General features: G+C 41.3%; 1 protein-coding gene and 1 non-coding gene across 8 annotated transcripts; both read right to left on the minus strand.

Annotated features, from left to right (window-relative positions):
* Positions 1–31: 31 nt before the first annotated feature.
* Positions 32–102, minus strand: TRNAG-GCC (transfer RNA glycine (anticodon GCC)). Its single transcript has one exon. It is a non-coding gene; the product is annotated as a tRNA-Gly (tRNA).
* A 924-nt stretch (positions 103–1,026) lies between these two features.
* LATS1 (large tumor suppressor kinase 1) lies at positions 1,027–21,472 on the minus strand. 7 transcript variants are annotated; one of them, XR_014944780.1, is made up of 9 exons: positions 21,290–21,428; positions 18,429–18,938; positions 15,450–15,585; positions 13,013–14,538; positions 11,913–11,979; positions 7,795–8,377; positions 6,623–6,805; positions 6,306–6,412; positions 4,812–5,360 (listed from the first exon to the last, which is right to left on the minus strand). XR_014944780.1 is itself a non-coding variant. In XM_015858091.3 (8 exons), exons 2-8 carry the CDS (start codon positions 18,777–18,779, stop codon positions 4,854–4,856), a joined length of 3,408 nt encoding a protein of 1,135 aa, XP_015713577.2. In that variant the 5' UTR covers positions 18,780–18,938; positions 21,290–21,472; the 3' UTR covers positions 1,027–4,853. The 7 variants fall into 7 exon arrangements, 4 of the variants coding, with proteins under 4 accessions (XP_015713577.2, XP_015713576.2, XP_015713579.2 ...); XM_015858091.3 differs by lacking the exon at positions 11,913–11,979 and having other exon boundaries at positions 1,027–5,360; positions 15,435–15,585; positions 21,290–21,472; XM_015858090.3 differs by lacking the exon at positions 11,913–11,979 and having other exon boundaries at positions 1,027–5,360; positions 13,013–14,541; positions 15,435–15,585; positions 21,290–21,472.
* Between the last annotated feature and the right edge of the window lie 228 nt (positions 21,473–21,700).

The raw sequence follows: 21,700 nt of genomic DNA on the forward strand, positions 1-21,700 counted from the left end.
TTTAAAGTATAGAGAACTTTAAAAGCTTATGTGCATTGGCCGGGAATCGAACCCGGGCCTCCCGCGTGGCAGGCGAGAATTCTACCACTGAACCACCAATGCTTACGGGCTAAAAGACTCCGCGCTACCTCAGTTGAACAGCGCGAGAGCGGCGGGGCTGAGTGCGCGAGCTCTGACATGGCGCCGCCCCGCCGCGGCCGTTGGGGAACTCGCGCCGGCCGTTGTGGACCGCGGCTGAGGATTGCAGGGTCCATCCCACACACACCGCGTTCAACCTGGGACACAGCTGCCCCCCCATGAGCTGTTTACTTCAGCTTCAGTCCCTATTTCTTACTTGATTGTGCTGATTTATAAACGGACTGTTTATGTGAGCACAGAGCATACCTATTAATTGCATTGTGACAGCCTACAGCTCTTCAGATTGTATTAAACGTGAAAGGAACAAAACATAAAAGCTGAAGTAGGGTGCATCACTTCAGAGTAGGAATATCTATGCATAATAAATAACGTTTTAATGATCATGATGGAAGTGGCAGCAGAATGCAGGGAAAGCACCAGTGAATTCAGCTCTTGAACAGCAAATTGGATGCTTTCATGAACAGGTTACAAACACTTCTTTTATTCATCAGTAAATCTGTTGTAGTAGGGGGGGATTCTGGGGAGAGAAAATGGAAAGAAAGCAACAAAACAAACAACTGCATTTGGATGACTGCTGTGTACATTTCATCTGATTAACCAAAACGGAAAGCTGGTCTTCAGTTACTGTATTCTTGTACTTTTCACTACCCCAGCAGGTGTCACGCTACAGTAACTGCTTCTGAGAACAGAACCAGTTTCTAAACTCTGAATGAGTGTAATTGATTACTATAAGCTGACAGTTATACTGCTCACACGTTCTAGAAGTCTCCTGTTCTGCTGTAACTTTACATGAAGCGTCGTGTTGTGTCAATGCAACCCCCTGCTCACAGTGCCCAGACTGGGGCTAGCAAGGTTCACTCATATAATAAATAATATGCTTGAGCAGAATTGTGCAGTGGTCTATGTATTTAATTGAAGATCCAAAGGAACTGTGACAATCAGAAGAATGTTTATAATACAAAAAAAGACATTATTTATATACACATATACACACAATATATCTATATATGTGCCTATATAGATATATATAAATCAGTAAACTTGAATAGTGCCTTTATCAAGAGCATCTTAAGGCATTCAAATGTTTTACTATCACATTGACTCAATTTAACATCTTTTTGCTTTGGCTAAACTAAAGCAAACATTAAAAGGTCTGATCTGAAATGCCAAAGACATCTGAAACCAATGCCTAACTGTATCTTCAGTGACAGCAGCAACTTCTAAGAACCCACCCACTGCACCGCCTATCAGCTAAACAATATTAAATGAGACTAAATCATTCCCGCTCACAGCTTAGAGCTTTGCAACAGCAGAAGGCAAGTCAGCCTCAGTGATGTCCTAGCCATATATTCTATAGAGTCCATTACAAACTGAGGATAGAAAAGATACAGCAAGAGGGCCTGCCCTAGGATAGAATGCCACTGAATATCAAATAGTATTTACAATACAGTATACGATTATAGAATATCTTATAAATACAATTTATATGTATACAAGGACACACATGAGAAATTTATTTTCATGCTTTACAGAGAAAAAAGTAATCTGAACTAAAACTCACTGCATAATTCCACAGCTGCTGGTTTCTCTACTGCCAGTATAAACCAATCCCCATGATGAGTAGCCAGTGAAACACCCATGTTTTAAGCAGCAGCCAGAAGAATCTCAATAGACTCAAAGTGTGTGAAACGTGACGTTTCAAACATGGGTAAGGCATAGTATGTTGGAGTTGCACCATCATTACATAAGCAACTTTTTCTTCTCAGAGAAGAACGTGGACTGAAACACACTGCATTTTTGCAAAGAAACATTCAGCATACAGATGGCAAAATTCAGACAAGGAACACTACAACTTCTAACACAAGAGAACAGAAAATGCCAAAAGCATCTACCAAAGTCTAAAAATGTGAGCTCTATGTTTGTTTTGAAATGGTAAAACAATATTCAGTATTTCACTATTTGCATGTCCTCAAAACACTCCATTTCTTTTAACAAAAGCCATCATTTTTGCTCATACAGAATGGTGGTGCCTTGCACAACCCTTTTGGGTTTTTGTAATTGGGGGCTTGTTTTTGTATTTTAAACTCCCTAGCTAGAGACCAGTTACAACATTAAATAGGAATATAACAACATAATATAAAGCAAGCAAAAGAGTATACTCAGATTAAAAAAAAAAAAAAAAAAAAAGCAATTTTAACAGTCAATTTAATAATGAAGAACTGACATTATTTTCTCTGCAAACCACAAATGGTAGGTTTCATTAAGTTACCTTTAACTAGTAATATATTATACTTTACTCCAAGCAAAGTAGACCAGTTTTACTGGGATACTTACTATGAAAGAGGATAACCTTTAAAAGTTTATTTACACTGAAAACCATCTTTTTTACATAAAATGGAGTAGCTACACGCTGCAGCCATTTTATAATAATCAAACTAAAAGAAATCAATCTTCAAAGCTGTTCCGTTTCCAACAGTTGCAGAACAGCTGAACAAAACGTGATTTGTTTTATTAAGCTACAGCCCATTTTCACTGTAGAGAATAACTACTCGGTTATGAAAAGCACTGGTTTTTCTGATTTTTCAAGCATCTTCTAATTCTAGGCACTTCTAAGGAGATGGGTGAATTTAAAAGAATCCCTTCTCATATGACAAAGCCTGTTTATGAAGTTTCCATGCTGCCATCCCTGCAATTCACTCCTCCCTCAGTTATATCAACATAAGCCATTTTTTGGACCACGCTGGTTCACTTCAATGAACATGCACTACAACAACCCTCCAGATGCTAAAGACTGTTTTTATGCCAAGCAAACAATTAACATTGTAAATGTTAATTTACAATGCACTGACACAAAACCATGTACTGAATTGGAGCACAGAAAGGCAACAAGTGGCTGAAAGCGCACGAGAATTTCTTAGACCAACTTAGTGAGAAAACTGAATTAGTAACTGAAGTTTGCTGCAAGAATAGTCACAAGGACAATGCAGTGGCACAAAATAATAACTTAAGAGAGCACCAACACTACACAGGTACACTTTAACAAGTTATTGGAATTCAATTCCAAGAAGGATGGACTTAAAAAGGAATGAAGTTTACTAAAATAGTGCATTTTCTTTACTGCTGTGTTAAATTCATAGAATAGAGCAAGATGGAGAGAAATAGGTAATATAGGTAATAGTCTCGTGCGGGTTGGAAGGGACCTTAGAGATCATCGAGTCCAACCCCCGGGATTCGAGCCTCTGTGTAGCAGAGCGGCACTTCTACCACTTGCGCCACAGGGGGATTCGAACCCGGACCCCGGTGTTGCAACGCGGCATTCCTACCACTGCGCCACCAGGGCACACGATAAAAATAAGATAAAAGCGTAATTCTTTCTGCCTCTCACCTCAAACTCCAGGTGTTGTCTCAGGGAATTTTTTTCACAGGGTTGCCTGGCTTCCTGCTCCTGGCAACCTCAGCAGGCTCACTGCCCTCCCAGCACGAGGCCAAAGGGACACCTGCTCATCCACTGTAGGAAGTTGTGAAATAGGAATGCAGAACATACAGCAGACAGACACAGGTTACTAGTCCTTATCTGAACCGGGCTGTGAAAAGATGAACCGCTGATAACGTACCGAGGAAAACTAACAGCTCAGATAGATGGGTGCATGGTATTTCTCACTGCCAGCGTCACTAGGAGGAAACCCGTTAAAAGCAAATGCAACTAACCTCTACAAGAACTCTGAAAAACCATACTTTCTGCTCTTCTCTCATTACTATTTCAAACCTATAATAAATAAACTATTCTAAAATGTAGTTTTCAAACTAGAAATTCCAACTAAGGCCATATTTTTAAAATGCACTTTACAGTTTGTTGGAAAATTTAAACTAGATTTCAAAAAGTATTTTTCCCAAAGCTTGCTTCCTCTCAAAACCTTAAGAGAACTGATGACATGAGACAATCAAGTTGTTTCTGAGTGAGGACCCCTGCTCCGAGCGCCACTCACATACTAAAAGCATCACTAATGTCAAATTCAATTAAGTATTTAATAAAAGACCAGTTTTAATGCTTTATCACTTCATAATGATAGTATAGCCAAGACTCTTTCCTGTTTGAAAGCTGAGAACTACGCCACTGCCACAGCAGCTAGAAATGTTTCACTAGATAAGATGGCTCAGTTTTCCCCAGCACTGAATAAATACACTAACTACAGTGAGCAGTGAGGGTACAGGGAAGGGGAGGAGGGGGCTGCCAAACTCATCAGATAGCTTTATTAGTGTCAAGTTACTTTTATATTTGGTCAATGCGAAGGAAGAGCTGTCATTAAAAAAAAAATTGAAACAAAGACTCGTTTTTTAAAAATTATTTAGTATATGTACAAATAGATATCAGGCATCATTTCAGGGTGGAAAAAAATAAATCACTACTTCCTATTTTAAGTACTTAGAGTACAGAGATCAATGATAAAATTCAAGTGATAGTTTTTTTCACCTAACATCAAATCTCTTCTAAATTAAACAATTAACAATGTTGGAATAAATTAATTTTTGAAAAGGAATTTCCTGGATTTTGGGGGAAACAAAATGTACAGAGATGGAAAAATGAAGACAACTTAGTGTTTAAAATAACATGCATATATCCACCCTAGCGATCTTCTCTCAATTCTGTTCAGAGAAAACACTTCTCAAAAACATCAGCTGCAAAATAAACTGTTTATTTAGTGTTCACTCCTCTACTAAACATAAACTAGGTCACGATTTTGAACCCCTCTACCTGCTTGTTCTTCATCATCAGACTGCTGGTCTAAGTTCTGTGAACTACTATACTCATACTCAATGGGCTTTGGATTGTTGTATGGGTAGCCATTGTCATCAAAAAACCTTCGGAATGTGAACTCATAAAAAGCATGTTCAGGATGTTTTCCATTTTTGTACCATCCGTTAAGCGTATCATTCACGTTTCCTTCCTTATCATCATCACTCCACAATTTATCTGGGTCGACTGGATCAAAGTTTGACGTGTCCGTAGGATGAGCGATTTTGGGAATGTAGAAAGCTGACTGCCGCCGCAGGTCGCTCGAAAAATCAATAGTTTTAAAAAATGGATGAGCTTTTATTTCATCTGCACCGTTTTTGCCTAAACGATCTTCTGGCCCTCGGCATAGCTTAATAATAAGGTCAGAGGCCTCCGGAGTCAGCTTAGCTTGAGGTGGAATATGAAGGGAAGTTTGCCAGTTGATAACCTTTAAATTAAGAAGATGCGTTATTTTATTTACAACTCCAGAAAAAAGAAAATCCCCTGTGGAAATTAAAAAAGTCACTCAACAGAAGTAATGCCTTCAGACTAATGGGGGCAAATGTGAAGCTGCTTTTCCAGAAGCAGAAAGAACACTTTGTGTGAAAATTTGGCACAATTTAGATAAAGTTTGTTCACAGCCCAGATCTGAGCTAGAGTCTGGCATGGAATATGCCTGCCATAAACACACAAGATATCATAAAAAAAAACAACCGGTGCTTAACAGGGCCTACAATCTTAAAAGAAAGTGAGATTAATGAATTATTTTACCTATTGTAAAGACCAACAAGTTTGAAGTTACACATCAATACAGAAGTACATTCAGGCCAACTATGGGAGTTGAATGCTGTTACATTAAAATGGCACTGCAGAATAACGCATTAGCCTCGTAGTCTCTCAACCAGGTGAGGTTGGAAAGGGAAAAACCAACAGCTCTGAGCTGCCAGCAACCCTAAGCACACTCCTCCATCCTCACATGCTGAGCACCTGCAGATACTGCAAAAAAGAAATCTGCAGATAAGTGAGCATGGAAGTTCAGTGGTAGAAGAACACCACTCAGATTGCTGGAAAATGCGAAGAAAGTGGAATTAATAACTTGCACACACTTCTAGTTATACAGGATGGCTGAGAAATGAAACGTGATTTTACTTGGTACAACTGCAGCATAACTAGATAAAATACACAAATGTGATTCTTGAAGTCCCCTTACAAAATAAGCAGAGCACCACTATAACATTTAGAATCCTGCTAGCTCTTAACATCCTTAAAAAGAGCAGCACTCTCAAAAAACAAAAATCCCCTTTGATTCCATTATAAATTAAAAGCATCATGTCCACTTCAACTCTGTTTTTTCAGCTTTTTCTACCTGCTACCATGAGATGTTTAAAATTACCTTCATTTGTGTTTCCAGAGGTGTTTGTGCCAGGAAAGGAGGCTGGCCCACTAACATTTCAAAGAGAATGACTCCAACACTCCACCAGTCACACAGCTGTGTGTAACCTGAAGGAAAAAGAAGTACTCAAAGCTTCAGCATGCATTTAATCCTGCAAGTTCACAAGATAATTCTATTCAATACATTTAAGATTTCCATATTAATACTCAAGATACACACTTGGGAAAAGCACTCATGTAAGAAAGGTGAAGCTGCTACCTGAATGCCAGTTACTTTGCAGAAAGTTTGTGATAAAAAAATAAAAATAAACGCATTACCTGTTCGTAGCAGCACTTCTGGTGCAATATAATTAGGTGTGCCAACAAGGGAATGGGCCAGACAGCGCTGGTGCTGACGTGCAGCCCTACGTTCCAGTGGCTTCAGCCGATCTCCACACCTGCAGTTCGCTGGGTCACCCCATTCATTGCTGAAATCCATGCTGTCCTGACGTGCGTGATCACCTGCAAGTGTGTGAGAATAATGCCAAAATTGAGAAAGGCGATTTCAGAGCTCAACTAGAATGAAATTCTCTTCATTTATTATATTTTTATTACAAAATAGAAACTATTTCACTACTCAAGAAAAATATCTGAAATGTTTTAAAACATCAGGATTTTGACTTTTTGCTTATAATACAATCCACATCTGAGAAGTTAATTTTTAGCATAATTATGAGAAAGTTTGATTCTTAAGTTTTTTCTTAACATAACCATACTGACTGTACAACATGTATATTGTTTTTGCTCTTACACAGAGAGAAAAACAACATTTAAAGCATCAATTGATGCTAATTACCAAAAGATAAAAATCAATCAGGTTTTAAGCCTTCCAAGACATCAGTTTAAATCTCTCATCTGGAATAACACAAACACTTCTGCTTTCTCTTGAGAGACTCCGAAGTAGCCTGGTCTAACAGTAACTCAAAGGTTCTTTTTCAAATAAAAAGAAGCCTCCAGGAATCAAAAAGTTAATTTTAAATTAATATATAATCTATATTTTATCACTCATGGAATTGTTTTTCTTTCCTCTAACTTTTTTCAAACCACTGTTTTAAGTCATCAAGAAGGGTTTCAAAAGAAATCAACAGTTGCAAAGACATCTAGCAGATTTTCCAAGAACGATCAATCTAAAACATCAGCCCTACCTTCCAAATAGAGTTAGAGTTGTTATCTATGCAATTATGCCACTACATCTTTTCTCTCCAAGTTTCAGGAGGTAGTAATGGAACAAACTTTCAGCACCACAGTTTATTGCTTCTCTCTTAAGGAATCAGTGCCTACCTACACTCAGGCTCCCTAAACATTGTGCTCTGCAATTTGAATGGTGTGTAGAAACATTGTTAGATGCTTCAACGTTTATGTTGGTAATGCTGCAGCCATCTTTTAACTTATTATTTAATTTCTTCAAAAGAATAATATTCCAACAACAACAAGTTTTATATTTCTCTTACCACTCTGGTAGTATTTTGAATCATGGGTCCATCGAAAACCTGTACAAAGTCCAAAGTCAGTCAATTTAATATGACCATCACGGTCTATCAAAATATTGTCAGGTTTAATATCTCTGTGGATGAAGCCCATTTTATGAACACTTTCAACTGCACAGGTCAGTTCTGCTGTGTAGAACCGTGCCAGATTTTCCGGAAAGACACCCATTCTAATTAGGAGACTCATCATATCACCTCCAGGAATGTAGTCCATTACAAAGTACAAATTGTCCTTATCTTGGAATGAATAGTACAGACGAACCACCCATTCATTATCAGCTTCTGCAAGGATATCCCGCTCAGCTTTAACGTGGGCAACTTGATTTCTAAGCAACACATCTTTTTTTCTCAGAGTTTTTGTTGCATATAAAGCCTTAGTATCCACTTTTCTTGCTAGGCAAACTTCTCCAAACGCACCAACTCCCAGGGTTTTAATTTTTACAAACATGGACTTGTCCATTTTAGCTCTTCTTAGCCGAATGTAATTAGACTCCTTCTGGCACAACATTTTCCTCATTTGATCTCGGGCTTCTGGTGACAATCCAACCTGTGCAGCAAAACAGAATTACGTTTGAAGAGTGAACAGTACTCTTGGTTCTAGGTGAGCTTCATACCATGACAAGACTCAAGCAAAATAAACTAAATACTTATATATGTGAGACTAAGAAGATCCTTTTAATCTTACTTCATGTCTTTGTTCCTCAGCTCCTCCTCCTAAAAAATAGGAATAATTATCTCCTTTGTGAAATGTTTTACAAAATACTGTTAAGTATTACCTGCCCCGGTTTTTATTAATCGGAATAACAATGTGCACTAACTGTCTCCCTGATTCTTCATGCAGAGCAAAAACCAGTCAAGACATGCAGAGAAGCAGTAACCCACCAAGAGCTAACTAAGGAGCTGCAGTGGTAAGGCTTCTACACTCTACTCTAGCTGAAGCAGTGTTACCAATCGTCCTGGCCACATCAGCATAATCTCAGTTACAGGAGGGGATACAGCGCTCCCACGCTCATGTCTATCTACACCAGGTAGAACCTTAAACCTTGGCACTGTTTCCTATTGCCCGCCCAACCCCCAGGGCACACCTCCACCACAATCCCAGGCCTTCCCTCCCTACCACAAGTTCCACCTGTCTCTAACAGGGCCTCCATCACATTCCCTCTGCTACAAGCTGGACAGAGCAGTTTCTTGGAAGTGGCTCACTCCTCCACCCACTGTCATTTCCCAGCAAGTATCGCTATCTTGAATGAACATACCTGGCGTTCGGTCAATACCACTCACACTCTGACAGCTGAAATACTCACAAACCACGTGAAACTCACTGCCTAAAGCACAGAAACCCTTATCTACTATAACCACACTAAGCATTCTCATCGTATTCCAACCCAGGTTCCTCCTACTGGTGTTTTTCTGGCTTCAATTCCTTTGAAGCGTTCCAATAGCTCCTACTGAGGAGAATTTCAGGCCCTGCTATCAGAATATCTCTTCGTTTTGGTTTCAACACGAGAAAACTTATTCTTCAAATTGTTACGTTATTTCCTTTGTGATGTTACTGCCACAGGGCTTTATGCTCATTCTCTCTTTTGTTTTCTGTAAACACTTTCAACATTTTTTATGTTCCTTTTTTTATAGTATTTCAATTGTTTTTCTGCCCATCTGGTTTGAGACTGCCAGCCAACAGCACTGATCTGCCAGCGCAACCTACAGATTACTTCCTCCTTTTTTAGTTCCTGGACGCTTCAATCACAAAATGGAACATGGCATAAATTGGAACCCCGTAAACATAACAACAGTAACTCAGCACAAGTTTTCAGTTTCTTAGTGTTACAATATTTTACAGATGCTTGATACCAGATGTTGCAACTTCTATCCCCTAACGCTACAATGCTTAAGTTACTATCTGTGCCACACTACTGCACGGCCACCACCAGGATTAGATAACCACCAGTCGAGGCGTGTATGAACTGCCTGTTAACAGCTCACTCCTACGCTTTGCCCAACTGTAAATTCAACTTGTGACAAAACATTATATGTGATTGAGGAGAAAAAAAAGGAGTGGTTAAAAGACCCATTAGGTATCACTCAGTATCTTATAATGCCTTCAGAATATCAGATATCAATCATGAAAACAAAAACAAAACAAAAATCCCACAGTGAGAATCACAGACATTTTCTTACAAGCACAAAAAAGACCACCACAGTTTTACCATGAATAGCAATAAGATGTAAATAGGGAAGGTTGTCTCAAATCTGAGACAAATTTTTTCATCAACATCAGAAAAGCGGTAGTTAGAGCTACATGGAGCTGGCTTCTGATTAGATATGGGAAATATGTTCAACTCCCTACCACAAGCACAGCCAAAGCGCACAACTGACCTCTGTGTTACTGTAGGAATACCAATACAGTGGCCTTGAAAAGAGAGAGAGTATCTCAAGCTTTCTGTGAATGAATGTGCTTAAGGTACAGTTCAATGCAGAAGAAAGCATCTCTGAGGAACTCAAAACATCAAGAAGACATTTTTTAAAGTTCAGACAACACAGTGTCAGCTTCTCAAGTGTCCCCTGCACCATTAAGTCTGCTTCAGGGCAGCTCCACTTGTACACAAACAGAATGCCACTGGTCAGTTAGGAAACTAGCAAAGAAAATGGCCCGGAAGGGAACAGAACACTAGGAGGGAGTTAATCACTGTGAGACATACAAAAAACAGTCTCCAAAATTCCTGTTGCTTTGTCATTGTTGCATTCTAACAATTTTCTTGCAAAATCCAAATTACGTAGCCTAATTTGACAACTGTTCACCCAAACGCAGCCTTTACTTTTTCCTATGCCATTCATTAATGTCAACGTTCATCACAAACTGACCTCCCCCTGCATTGCAGTCATCTCCTACAAGTTTTCTCAGCTATGGCATTTACCAACAATTAACTACTTTTGTCATGTGCACAAACACAGACATACTCACACCTCCTGTAACTTCTATTCGGCATCAGGCACAAGTCTTTTGAACTGCTATACAATATCACACCACTTACTCTCATTTTACTTCCTTCTCATCCATGCCTTAGATCACAACTACTTAAGCTCCTTTCTACGGCAGAGATATCCAGCATAATACTTGAGCACAAGTGTAAGGGAAGTAAATTTACCCATTTAAATTATTTCTGACAGACCTCCACTCAGTTCCCCAAAAGGGCCGAGAGAATACAAACGCATCACCTATCCTAGAAACACAGCATCTACTGAAGGCAGATTCTTCTGCTGAGACACATTCTGTCCTCTTTTTTGATTTTCAAAATTCCTACCAAGGAGAAGAAAATAGGGGGATTGATACCTGTTTAACCCTCTTAAACTTACTAACTTTCTCTTCACTAGGAGAGTGGTTAGGCCCTGGAACAGGCTGCCCAGGGAGGTTGTGGATGCCTCGTCCTTGGAGGTGTTCAAGGCCAGGTTGGACGGGGCCCTGGGCAACCTGATCTAGTAAATGTGTATGTTTGGTGGCCCTGCCAGGCAGGGGGGTTGGAACTACATGATCCTTGAGGTCCCTTCCAACCCGGGTCATTCTGTGATCCTAACAACATGCAGTGAACTAACTACCCTTTCCCCTTCTCACAAAGACCTCAAATATACTTCACTATTGTGGAAATTCTGTCCTTTAACCTGATGAAAGAGGAGAGTCTTGCCGCAGTGTAATACTGCATTTCCCCTGCTTCAGTCTGCAATCAAACATCCCAACTTTTAATCTAGCATCAATATTATAAATATTGATCAAAATTATAAATATGTCACATAAAAAAAAAAAGACATTCACTTATGTGCTTTAAATGTACACAGAAAACATTCAAGAAAGCTTACAATCAGTGTCTTCGCTTAAGTAAGACATGATTCTGATACTACGGAACAACACAGGAAGGAGGGAAAGTGAAGTTTGCAAATCAACATGAGTTATAATCTTACTTTTCAGTACTCAAAAATAGTCAAAATAAAATACATGCTTAATTTTGATGCAGGATTGCATGCAAAGACCTCTAAAAAAGGATCATGCTACTCTTTAATAATAAATACTGTTGCTCCAAAAATCTTACTTGCCTACACAGGGATGGAGGCTACAGAGTTCAGGAAAGCTTCCCACACCTTAACAGTTTAAATCAGCTGTTAGTGGAAGTGAAAAGGAAAGAGAGAAAACTAAGAATAAAGATCTAGAAAGAACTTCAGGAAATGTTGCTAACATTCACATGTCTTATGATTAACCAAACATAAAACACTATAGCTTACAGAAGGAACTTTCAAAGAGTAAACACTTCAATAAAATAAAGCAGCATTTCAAGAAAGCATTAGCCAAGTATGTTTGTAAAAGGCACATCACAATTACGTCCAATTTTCAACTACAGCTGCTAAGAATATATAAAATGCATCTCAAGTCTTCATTTCTGCAGGTCTCGATAATCTACTTCTCATGATTTTCACTTCTGAAATTACACATACACACATCACCTGCTTCTTTAACACTTTAGTTTTAGTTTCACAGAACATGAAATCTCAGGAACAGAACTGACTTCAAGTAAGTGCAAAGAAATTGCTTCTATATATTCTTGCAGGTATGTGTTTGATATTACCCCACTGAGTTACACCTTGTTTGAACAGACACCCTTAGAGTCTGAATTATAGAAGATATTTTAGAAATATACACTTTTTTATGTTTTTTCTTTTTTTAAGGTAGGAATGTCAAAAACCATCTTAGTGGGAACAAGCTGTAAAAGATACCACTGTTCAAGTGACTATATAAAAAGCAAACCAACTCGCCCCTGCAATGTTTGCTTATACACATATATACAAACCATTAAAACATTGCACAGAGCTCACTCAAAAAAATCAGGATTAAACAGAATCCATAAAATAAGCGATAAGCCAAGTAGTTAAATCTCAGTTCATACAGAAATTATGCTGCTTCTGCTTTACCAATTATGAGCTGTGTTTAGACACACAGAAACCATATGTCACTAAACTGATTTCTAAGAAGACAATGAAGTATGTAAGCAAAGTAATAAAGAAACTGCCACATCTGAAATACAAAAAACTAAAGCCAGCCCTCAGCACCATGCTGTACCACCGTATTCTGTGCATCCGTACTACGTATCCTACCATAAAGACAATTCTAGTCAAAAGCTTAGGAGAAAGGGTTTACCCGCATCATTTCATTCTCCAGTTGTTTCTTCCGATGTAAACGCTGCTGATGTGACTTCAGTATATTCTCCACATGCTGCTCCATGAAGAACTTAAAAGCCTGAGGGGAGTAGCTTTGAATACGAGACTCTCGCCGTTCTTCATCTTTCTTATTTTTTCTAACAGGAACAGGCGATGTTGTAATTTGTTTCTTTTCTTTGTCTGCTGAATCAACACATTCATAATTCTTTTCATTCTCTTCCTCCTTAGATGAAATGGGTGGTTCCTCTTTGTTAAGCTTGGGTCCAGTCTCGTAAGGATGGACAGATGGACTCTGGTGTAATAAGTGTTTGGGATAAGGTGGGGGTGGACCCTGGTAATTTGGAGCCTCTGCCACAGGTGGCATAACAGCCATGTTTGAAGATGGACCCTCAGAGAAGGGAATGGGCGGAATGGTTTGTACTGGTTGCGGCATCCAGGAAGGGTGAGTTGGTGCTAATGCAGTCTGCAGCTCTGGCTTTAACACACGCATACTTTTCACTGGCTGCTGAATAGGAGCTGGCGTGATAGCCGTTACCGTAGTGGCTGAAGGTTGAGAGCTGCTAGCGTGACCCTGTCTATTTCCATGATGGTTGTTGAAAGAATTTGACCGTGCTGGAAGGTTGGGTTGCCATGCAGGGATTTCATGCCCATTGCCAGGTGATGACTGCGGCTGCACGGGTGGAGGCTGTGACCAGGATGCAGGTATTCCAGCTACATTCGTATTATAAAGTTCCATGTTGTGACTATTTCTATTCGGCACCAACATTGTTGGAGGAAGATTCCCATTGGTGTATGCTGAAGGGGGAGCAGATCCCCCTGCCTGCATCTGTAGTGCCGTCGGACTCTGCCTATTAGCTGAGTTCATGGGGTATGGAGGTGGCTGGCGACTGACTGAGTTCCCAGACACAACGTTCTGGTGAACTATGAAGTCTGCTGGACAATTACCATTTTGCATTCCAGCCCTTCCTGAGGGAAAGCTAAACTTGCTGTTGGCAGAACTCTGCATGATTATTGGTTGCCTTCCAATGGGGACAGCACTCATGGCTCTCTGACCCTGAGTGGAAGAATTCATGGGTGGCGGATTCATCGGCGGAGGTGGGTAACTGTCCTGCCATGCACCTGGTGGCACTGGAGAAATACGGGTGATGACATATTCCATGTTCCCAGAGTAACGCTTTGTCTGAGCATTCGGTTCCCAGGAAGGTGGTGGTGGCGTGGTTCCTCTGGGAGGGGGTGTCTGCCCTCGAGGAGGTGGAGGAGGTGGCGTGACGCTCCTGATCTGGGGGAGTGGTGGGGGGTTCACTCTTTGTCCATTGCCAGGGTGAGCCTGAGCAAATGCTGCAATGCCAGATCCAGATAGCGGCCTTCCTACATCAGGCTGAGAGCTGGGACTTTCCGAGCGATAAACTACTCCATCCGCCAGGGAAGGGCCGTGCCTCTGAGGAACTAAGGATTCCTTAGAACCCTTCCAGCTCTGCTTGCGGTTAACCGACTGCTGCACAGTCCCTGCTTTTACAAAAGATAAAAGAGCATTTCTATCAGTTCAGAAAAAGAACATGCTAACTATGATAACTTTGCGAGTAATAATGAAAATTATAGCTCAGTAATAGCATTTAGCTAGCTGCTTCAGACAAGCACCAACTAGTTCTGCATCACACGCTGAGAATAAATGCTGTATGTTGCTGCTCTTGATTTACCATTTTTTCCCCCTCACACCTATACTGTGGATTTAAAACATCTTCAGAGACGACTGTTGAATAAAGTTGAGCATTCAACTTTAAGTCAACAAAAGTTCACTGATTCCTAAATGGCACATGACAGAAAAAATACAAGTATCACAACAACTAGGGGTAAAAATGACTGAGATCCGAGTATCACTCCTTGGATATAATACACAGAATCACAGAATGACCCAGGTTGGAAGGGATCTCAAGGATCATGTAGTTCCAACCCACCTGCCTGGCAGGGCCACCAAACATACACATTTACTAGATCAGGCTGCCCAGGGCCCCATCCAACTTGGCCTTGAAAAAGGATATTCAAGGATATTGTTTAGGCATTGTACTGAGGGACACAGGTTAGAAGGAAATATTGGTGATGGGTGGACTGGATGATCTTGGAGATCTTTTCCAACCTTGGTGATTCCACACTTCTAATACTTAGACAAAAAGCAATCAGATATTTTAAAAAGAAGTCTTAAATTCACACCAAAGACACTCATGTTTCAGAAGAATTCTATTATACACTTCACAAATAATCTTCAAAGCAAAATCCTGTATCTCAGCACCTCCTCTCTTCTACTCTGAGCACGTGAAAGAGAGTGCTAGGTTCTAATTTGCTATTTTGTATTTTTTACCAGTAAGAACACAGTTAATGAGCTGAAGTGCCACAGATGCACCTACCTGGTGGTTTCATACCTGCATTTACAGGTCTTGCTGCAGCTGCAACCATCTGCTCCCGACGAGGATCCTGGTAGCTCATTTTACTAATAAATTCGATGGCTGCTTCTATACTACGGTTGTTAGTTTGTCTGAGGGCTTGTATAACCATGTCCTACAGGGAAAATTAAATACAAAAAGTTACTCAAAATGGCAAGAATAATAAAAATCACAAGAATTTAGCCAAATATCCTCCAGTAATTTTACAAAAGTACATAATGACTTCTCTCGATCATCTTAAAAATGACAATGTTTTCTCCACAACAGATCCTCCAAAGAAATTAACAGCCTGCATCTTCTGAAAAAACAACTATATTCTGATATTAACTGTGTCACCATGCTATTCTTATAGTTTGTCTATCTAGGTATTTATTAGCTATATGCATTACTCAGATAACAGCTAGAGGTCCCACCTAACTTAATTTATTCTATAAAAGATATTCAGATGTGATTCAGTATTTTGGCATTTGCTCATTTTTCTTCAACCTGGAATATCAACAAATATCCTTTAGCTTCTCCTCAAGTATTTTTTAATAGTAAATATCACAGTATCATCAGAAATCCTGATACTTTTGTGGTGGGGATTTGCTGCGTCCTCAAGAGATCCAAAGAGAAGCTTTGATCAGATGAGCAATCCCAGGTTTGTCAATGGAAAATGCATTATAGATACGTGGTGTTTCTCTGGACTTGAATGAGACTGAGGTCAAGAAACAGGCGATCAAAACAGTCAGGCACTCCTCTCTCATTTTTATTGAATGGTATTTTGCAGTTGACTTAGAATGTGAAAAAAATATACAGAGTGACTCCCTTTAATTAACCACTCTGCCTTCCAGTGATCTGTTATGGCCATACTTTGTCATACCAAAGCCATCATTTCAGTTCACATTATTTTCGAACAAGTCACCAAATTACAGCAGTATATGGCAGGAGGGCTGGAACTGGATGATCTTTATGGTCCCCTCCCAAGCCAAGCCATTCTATGATTCATCTGCCAGTGAAATCAATGGGAAATCCAAAAGGGCTCGGAAGGGAGGAGGGCTCAGAAGGGAGGAGGTCAGTATCAATTTCAAATTCAAACCCACATTTATACTTCCATTACATCTGTATGTTTTTGGCACTGCAAATGTACAAAATACGCAGCCTTCAGAAATAATAACAAAATGAACAAAACAGAAAAGTATACATACACACACACACATATATATATATAAAACAAGATAGCCCTGATGCTTACAGATCAGGTGTACATTGCTAGATCAAGAAGTTACAACATTTGATCTCACAGCTTCTTCATGAGACACTTACACCTGCAACATTTCAACTTGATTGCATCCAAGAACAAAAGGTTGGAGAGCAAAAGGCTTCAAGACACAAAGGCTCCAACAGAAATACCAACTTGAGATGGTTTTCTAGTTTACTATCCAGCCACAAACCATCCCACAGCTTGTGAAACTGACTGGAGACCCATTCTGTAAAAATTGATACGAGAGCTAATCTATTGTAAAAACCAAAACCACTCCAGCAGCAAACCACAGATAAGGAACAAATCATTATAAAATCATTTGTCATTATAAAACCCTTCCATTCTTACTGCAAATCCAGCTTAATCTTTGCATTTGGGCAAGCCGGAGGAAAGTGCATTTTTTTCCACAAGCAGCACCTGATTCTGGGACATTACTGAGGAAATGCCAATTGACAGAATTACCCGGGTTGGAAAAGATCATCAAGTCCAACCGCAGCCTAACCAGTACCCTAACTCTAAAAATGCTCCACTAAATCATATCCCCGGGTACCACATCCAAACGGCTCTTAAACACATCCAGGGATGGCGATTCAACCACCTCTCTGGGGAGCCCATTCCAGTACCTAACCACCCTTTCTGTAAAGAAGTTCTTCCTAATATCCAACCTAAACTTGCCCTGGCGCAACTTGAGGCCATGATAGTAGAATTATGAATTTACCTTCTTGTAAACTTCAAAGTCACGGCTGGAGAACTGTTCCTGAATGAAACCAGATCCCTTCGTGTTGTGTGGGATTTTAGTTGATGATATGATACTGACTTAATAGTTACATTTCACACTCATAAAGACTGCTTGATTGTTTGTAACTTCTAATTGTAAACAGTGGAGAAATGTTCCCCTTCTTTATAAACTGATCTGCCTGTCTTCCCTATTTTCTTTCTTTTAGGAGGAAGAAGTACTGCCTATCTTTCCCACAGCACCATTAACCAGTCTGTAGTAAGTGCCTGGCTAAGCAACGATCCAACCAAAGACCGAATGGAAATCACCAACCTCATTCCAAATCAGACTTTGTCTGTGAATACTTTAGATGTTTTGGGACCGTGCCTAGTGTACGGTACTGATGCAGAGGCTATTTATGTGAATAGACAACTTTTTGCATGAAATTCTTCCAGTATCCCTTTCAAGTGCTGATTAACTACAGAGAAATGTTGTCCGTAGCTTTGGAGATATTCGCTCCCCTTAACCTAACCTCCCTGTGAATACCAAAGCATCACAGAACATTTTCCCCTCACTGGCTTTCTAATAACAGATGTGAGAAGGCCATTAAAATTTGTTCCTAAAATACGTGCTATTGCCTATCACTTTAGGATGGCCATACTATCAGCGTATTTTAGTTGTGCACAATTTAAAATCCTGTTGAGTATCAAAGGCAAAATCCATGTTCTGAAGTGTCCACCTCTCTCTAAAACGATTTACAGAATTAAAACAACCCCTACCATGTAAGAACACACAGAAAATGGTGCAAAAAAATGAAAAATGCCTCTTTAAATCTGTTCCCCTTCTTCATCCCAGCTTCATTAAGTTCTAATTAGAACTCTGCCAGATTTCAAAGCTATTTTGCCCATCATATGCTGTTTAAACATTCCATGACCAACACCTCATCCAACACACTCTGACAGTTTTTAGAACACTAAAGCCTGAACATTAAATACTTCACCTCATCAAAGCCAGCAGCTTGTAAGTCTTGCAGCATTTGTCGATTAACTTCTGATGTTCCTTTGACAGCTGAAGTAGCTTCATTTGCAAAGGGCAGCAGCGAGTTTCTTATCTCTTGCAAAACTTTATGATATGTTACAAATTTGGGGGGATTTCGACCTTGTCGAGGATCTTCAGATGACATCTTCCCCATGCTGAGATCAGCTTTAGCAGCATCTGAGGGTTTTGGTAAATTCCTGAGGCTCTCTCGTATTTCCTGTAGCATCTGCTGGCTGCTGCCAGTATAGTTACTGGCAGGAAAAGTCTTAGGCCTCATCTGTCTATAACCTTCTGGTTTCTCACTTCTCTTCATGAAAACATGTATATATGCAACCTTCACCAAGGATTCGTGCTAATGCAAAACTCCAAGAAGTCTGGTTGGTGGTTTCAGAACACGTGAAGGCAGTGACTGTTCGCTGCTGAACCGTGATTCTTGTAGTGCTGACACGTGCCACAATCCAAAGCAGATATCCTGTGAAGGAAACAAAACAAAAATCCCATTACACATCCATTGGCAAAAAAGCTCAAAGAGCAGCACTAGCGGCAATAAAACATTGACATGCGGTGCTGCCTTCACAGTTAGAAAGATATGTTACCCAAAATCTACAGGGAGTCTTTATATAACCCAAACTAGAAGCTTTGCTGGGTTCCTAACAGTCCTTTAATAAAATATATTATTTATTTTATTTAATTTAATATAGAGATGAGTGCAAGAGGATAAAAGAACACCAAAACTTTCTTACTGCAATATTGTCTAACAACTCAAGCATTAAATTCACTGCGAACATAACTGTGACATTTGGTAAGGAAAAGAGAAAATCCTGCCAAAAACAAATAACTCCTGCGTTTTGAAGGGCCTGACTCATCAGGGAAAGAACTCTGTGCTCTGAAATGGACTAAAGTTTCTGCCTTTGTGCTGTTCATCACAACCACTATGCTAGAGCTATAGAAATTAACGTGATACTCTGTGAGGTTACACAGCTTCTGCCTCTTTGGAGTATCCTGGAATAAACCTTCCGCAGTCTGTACCGCTCTGCAGAGGCAGATCACAAACTAAAGACAGTATAAGACATAAAAATTACATGTTTTAGCACTGTCATTGCAGGCAACTGTAAGAATGATAGAGCTTAACTGATTCTGCTCCTATACCACAGTGCGATACCCAACAGAAGCAACATGAAAATGTTCTTATTTTTCTCGTTTGCGTTTCTTAACAAGCTCAAATTTTGCCTTCCCAGTTTCCTGCAGGATTCTTTTTGAGGTTCCAGATGCTCGCAAATGTCATTTTTCTCGAGGTACAATGTAGGTGTTTCTCATGACAGACATCCGAATTAAACACGTCTAAGGAGTTCCATACAGCCCACATAAAAGCCGCTCTTTCTTTACCCTGGTTTCACTTCTGTGATATTTGCACTGCCATAAACCAATTAGCGATTCAACAACTGAGGAAGATATACGACAAGTCGCTAATAGGAAAAAGAGCCTTCTGATACCCATACAAACTACACGGGTGGCATACGCATGCTACCCATACATGAATGAAACTTGAAAGCTTATAGAAAGACGCAAGCCAGCCTTGCAAGAAGAAACAAGAAGGGCCACCACCCAATGCCATTCGCCTTGACAAATCACCTTACACTGTAATTCCTTGAATGAAACTGCTTAAACCTTCAGCGCTACAACTGCACCCAAACTTCCCTTGCTCTATGGCAGGTACAGAACTTTGAATGAAGCCAGTTTGGTGTTGATATTGAAGTTTTCTCCTGCAGTCTGAGAGCACACAGTCACTTTTTGATGGGTTCTTTCTTTTGACAGCAGTACTGAGTAATGTTAGATTTCCTATGCGAAACAGCAGACTTAATTGCTTATAAAGCCAACTAAACCCGTCCCCCAGTTTCACAAAAATCAGAGAAAGCAAGCGTTACATTGGCTACACCTGAACTTCAAGTCACCTGGTGGAGACATCTGTATACACTTTAAAACAAGAACGTTTTAACTTCTCAGTAAGAGATCGATCAGAGTCATTCACCTCTAACCAGAAAGAGCTGACTGCACCCAAGGGAAATGACACGTGCCTACAGAATCACAGCGCTGCAGTGCTTGGTAGGGACCTCTGGACACTGTGCAACCCTGCTGCTAACCCTACAGCAGGGATTCCCCTCTGCCCTCGTGTGTCCCTAAACCTAAACGATACACCTGTTTGTTACTACTACTTTCACTACTGAAGCTCCCTAATTCCCTAAACCAGCTCAAAAACAAAAAAAAGCAACACACAGCTTTCCAGCAAACCTGTCACACTGTATATCTAACAGACTTTGAACCAAGCTGTAAGCCGACTTTGGTTCCAGCTCCATCCCCTGGATGCAGTAACTTATTTGTGATCTCAATCAAGACTCGGCCGCTTGGAAAACCAAACCAACGCAAGAATTTGGGGGCCATCAACTTCAGTTTGCAGGCGCTCGATTCAAACCAACAAAAGGCAGCGATTCTTACATCCATCGAGCCGCCCGCCCAAGGACGCGCTGCCAGCGCCGTGTGCCCGCAGCCGAGCAGAGCCCCGCGCACAGGGCGCTCGGCACAGCCGGGCACACGGCGCTCCCAGCCCGCCCCGTTATCTCCTCCAGCGGGACGCGGCTCTTCCCGCGGGCGGGCGGACGCTCCCCGGGCGCTCCTGGCGGCGGCCGGCAGTCACCCCGCCGCCTCCAGGAGAACGGAGGTGAAGAGCGGCCCGGCGGAGCCGTGTGGGCGGAGAGCGGAGAGCTCGCGGCCGTCCCCGCGCCGAAGCCAGGCCTCGGCTTCCCGCTCCCTCCTCCACCGACCTACCTGCGGCCAGAGGGCGGCGGCGGCAGCGTCCCGGCCCCGCCCTCGCGGCGACGACCGCCGCGTCCCTCCGCGCTGCCCGCCGCGGCCGCTCGCTCCGTCCGGCACGGCCCTCTCAGTTCGGCGCCGCCATTTTGTCGGTGTCTCCGCCGCGGACGGCTTCCCGGATATGGGCAGCTCCCGGCCGCCCTTGCGCGCCCGGCGCTCCCCCCCCCCGCCGGCGGCCACAGGCGGGATCCGGGCCGACCCGGCGGGCGGCTGTGTGGGACCGAGGGAGGCACAAGTTGGCGCCGGGGGATGCGGTTCTGTGCTACGGCAGCACGCTGCACTGCCACACGGCGCGGGAACGAAACTGAGGACTGTCGGGTGTGTTGGCAGCAGCCCCGCTGCCATGCCGGATTGTACGAGAGATTC

Source organism: Coturnix japonica, chromosome 3, assembly GCF_054131305.1.
Source record: "Coturnix japonica strain WE chromosome 3, WE-NBRP24, whole genome shotgun sequence".
Lineage (NCBI taxonomy): Eukaryota > Metazoa > Chordata > Aves > Galliformes > Phasianidae > Coturnix > Coturnix japonica.

Excerpts from the sequence above, each read along its gene's own strand:
- LATS1 (XM_015858090.3), bottom strand. The coding sequence starts at position 18,779 with ATGAAGAGAAGTGAGAAACCAGAAGGTTATAGACAGATGAGGCCTAAG. Across the intron at positions 15,586-18,428 it reads AAGCTGCTGGCTTTGATGAG|GACATGGTTATACAAGCCCT; the intron begins GTGAAGTATTTA and ends TTTTCCCTGTAG. Across the intron at positions 6,413-6,622 it reads AGAAGTGCTGCTACGAACAG|GTTACACACAGCTGTGTGAC; the intron begins GTAATGCGTTTA and ends TTTTTCCTTCAG.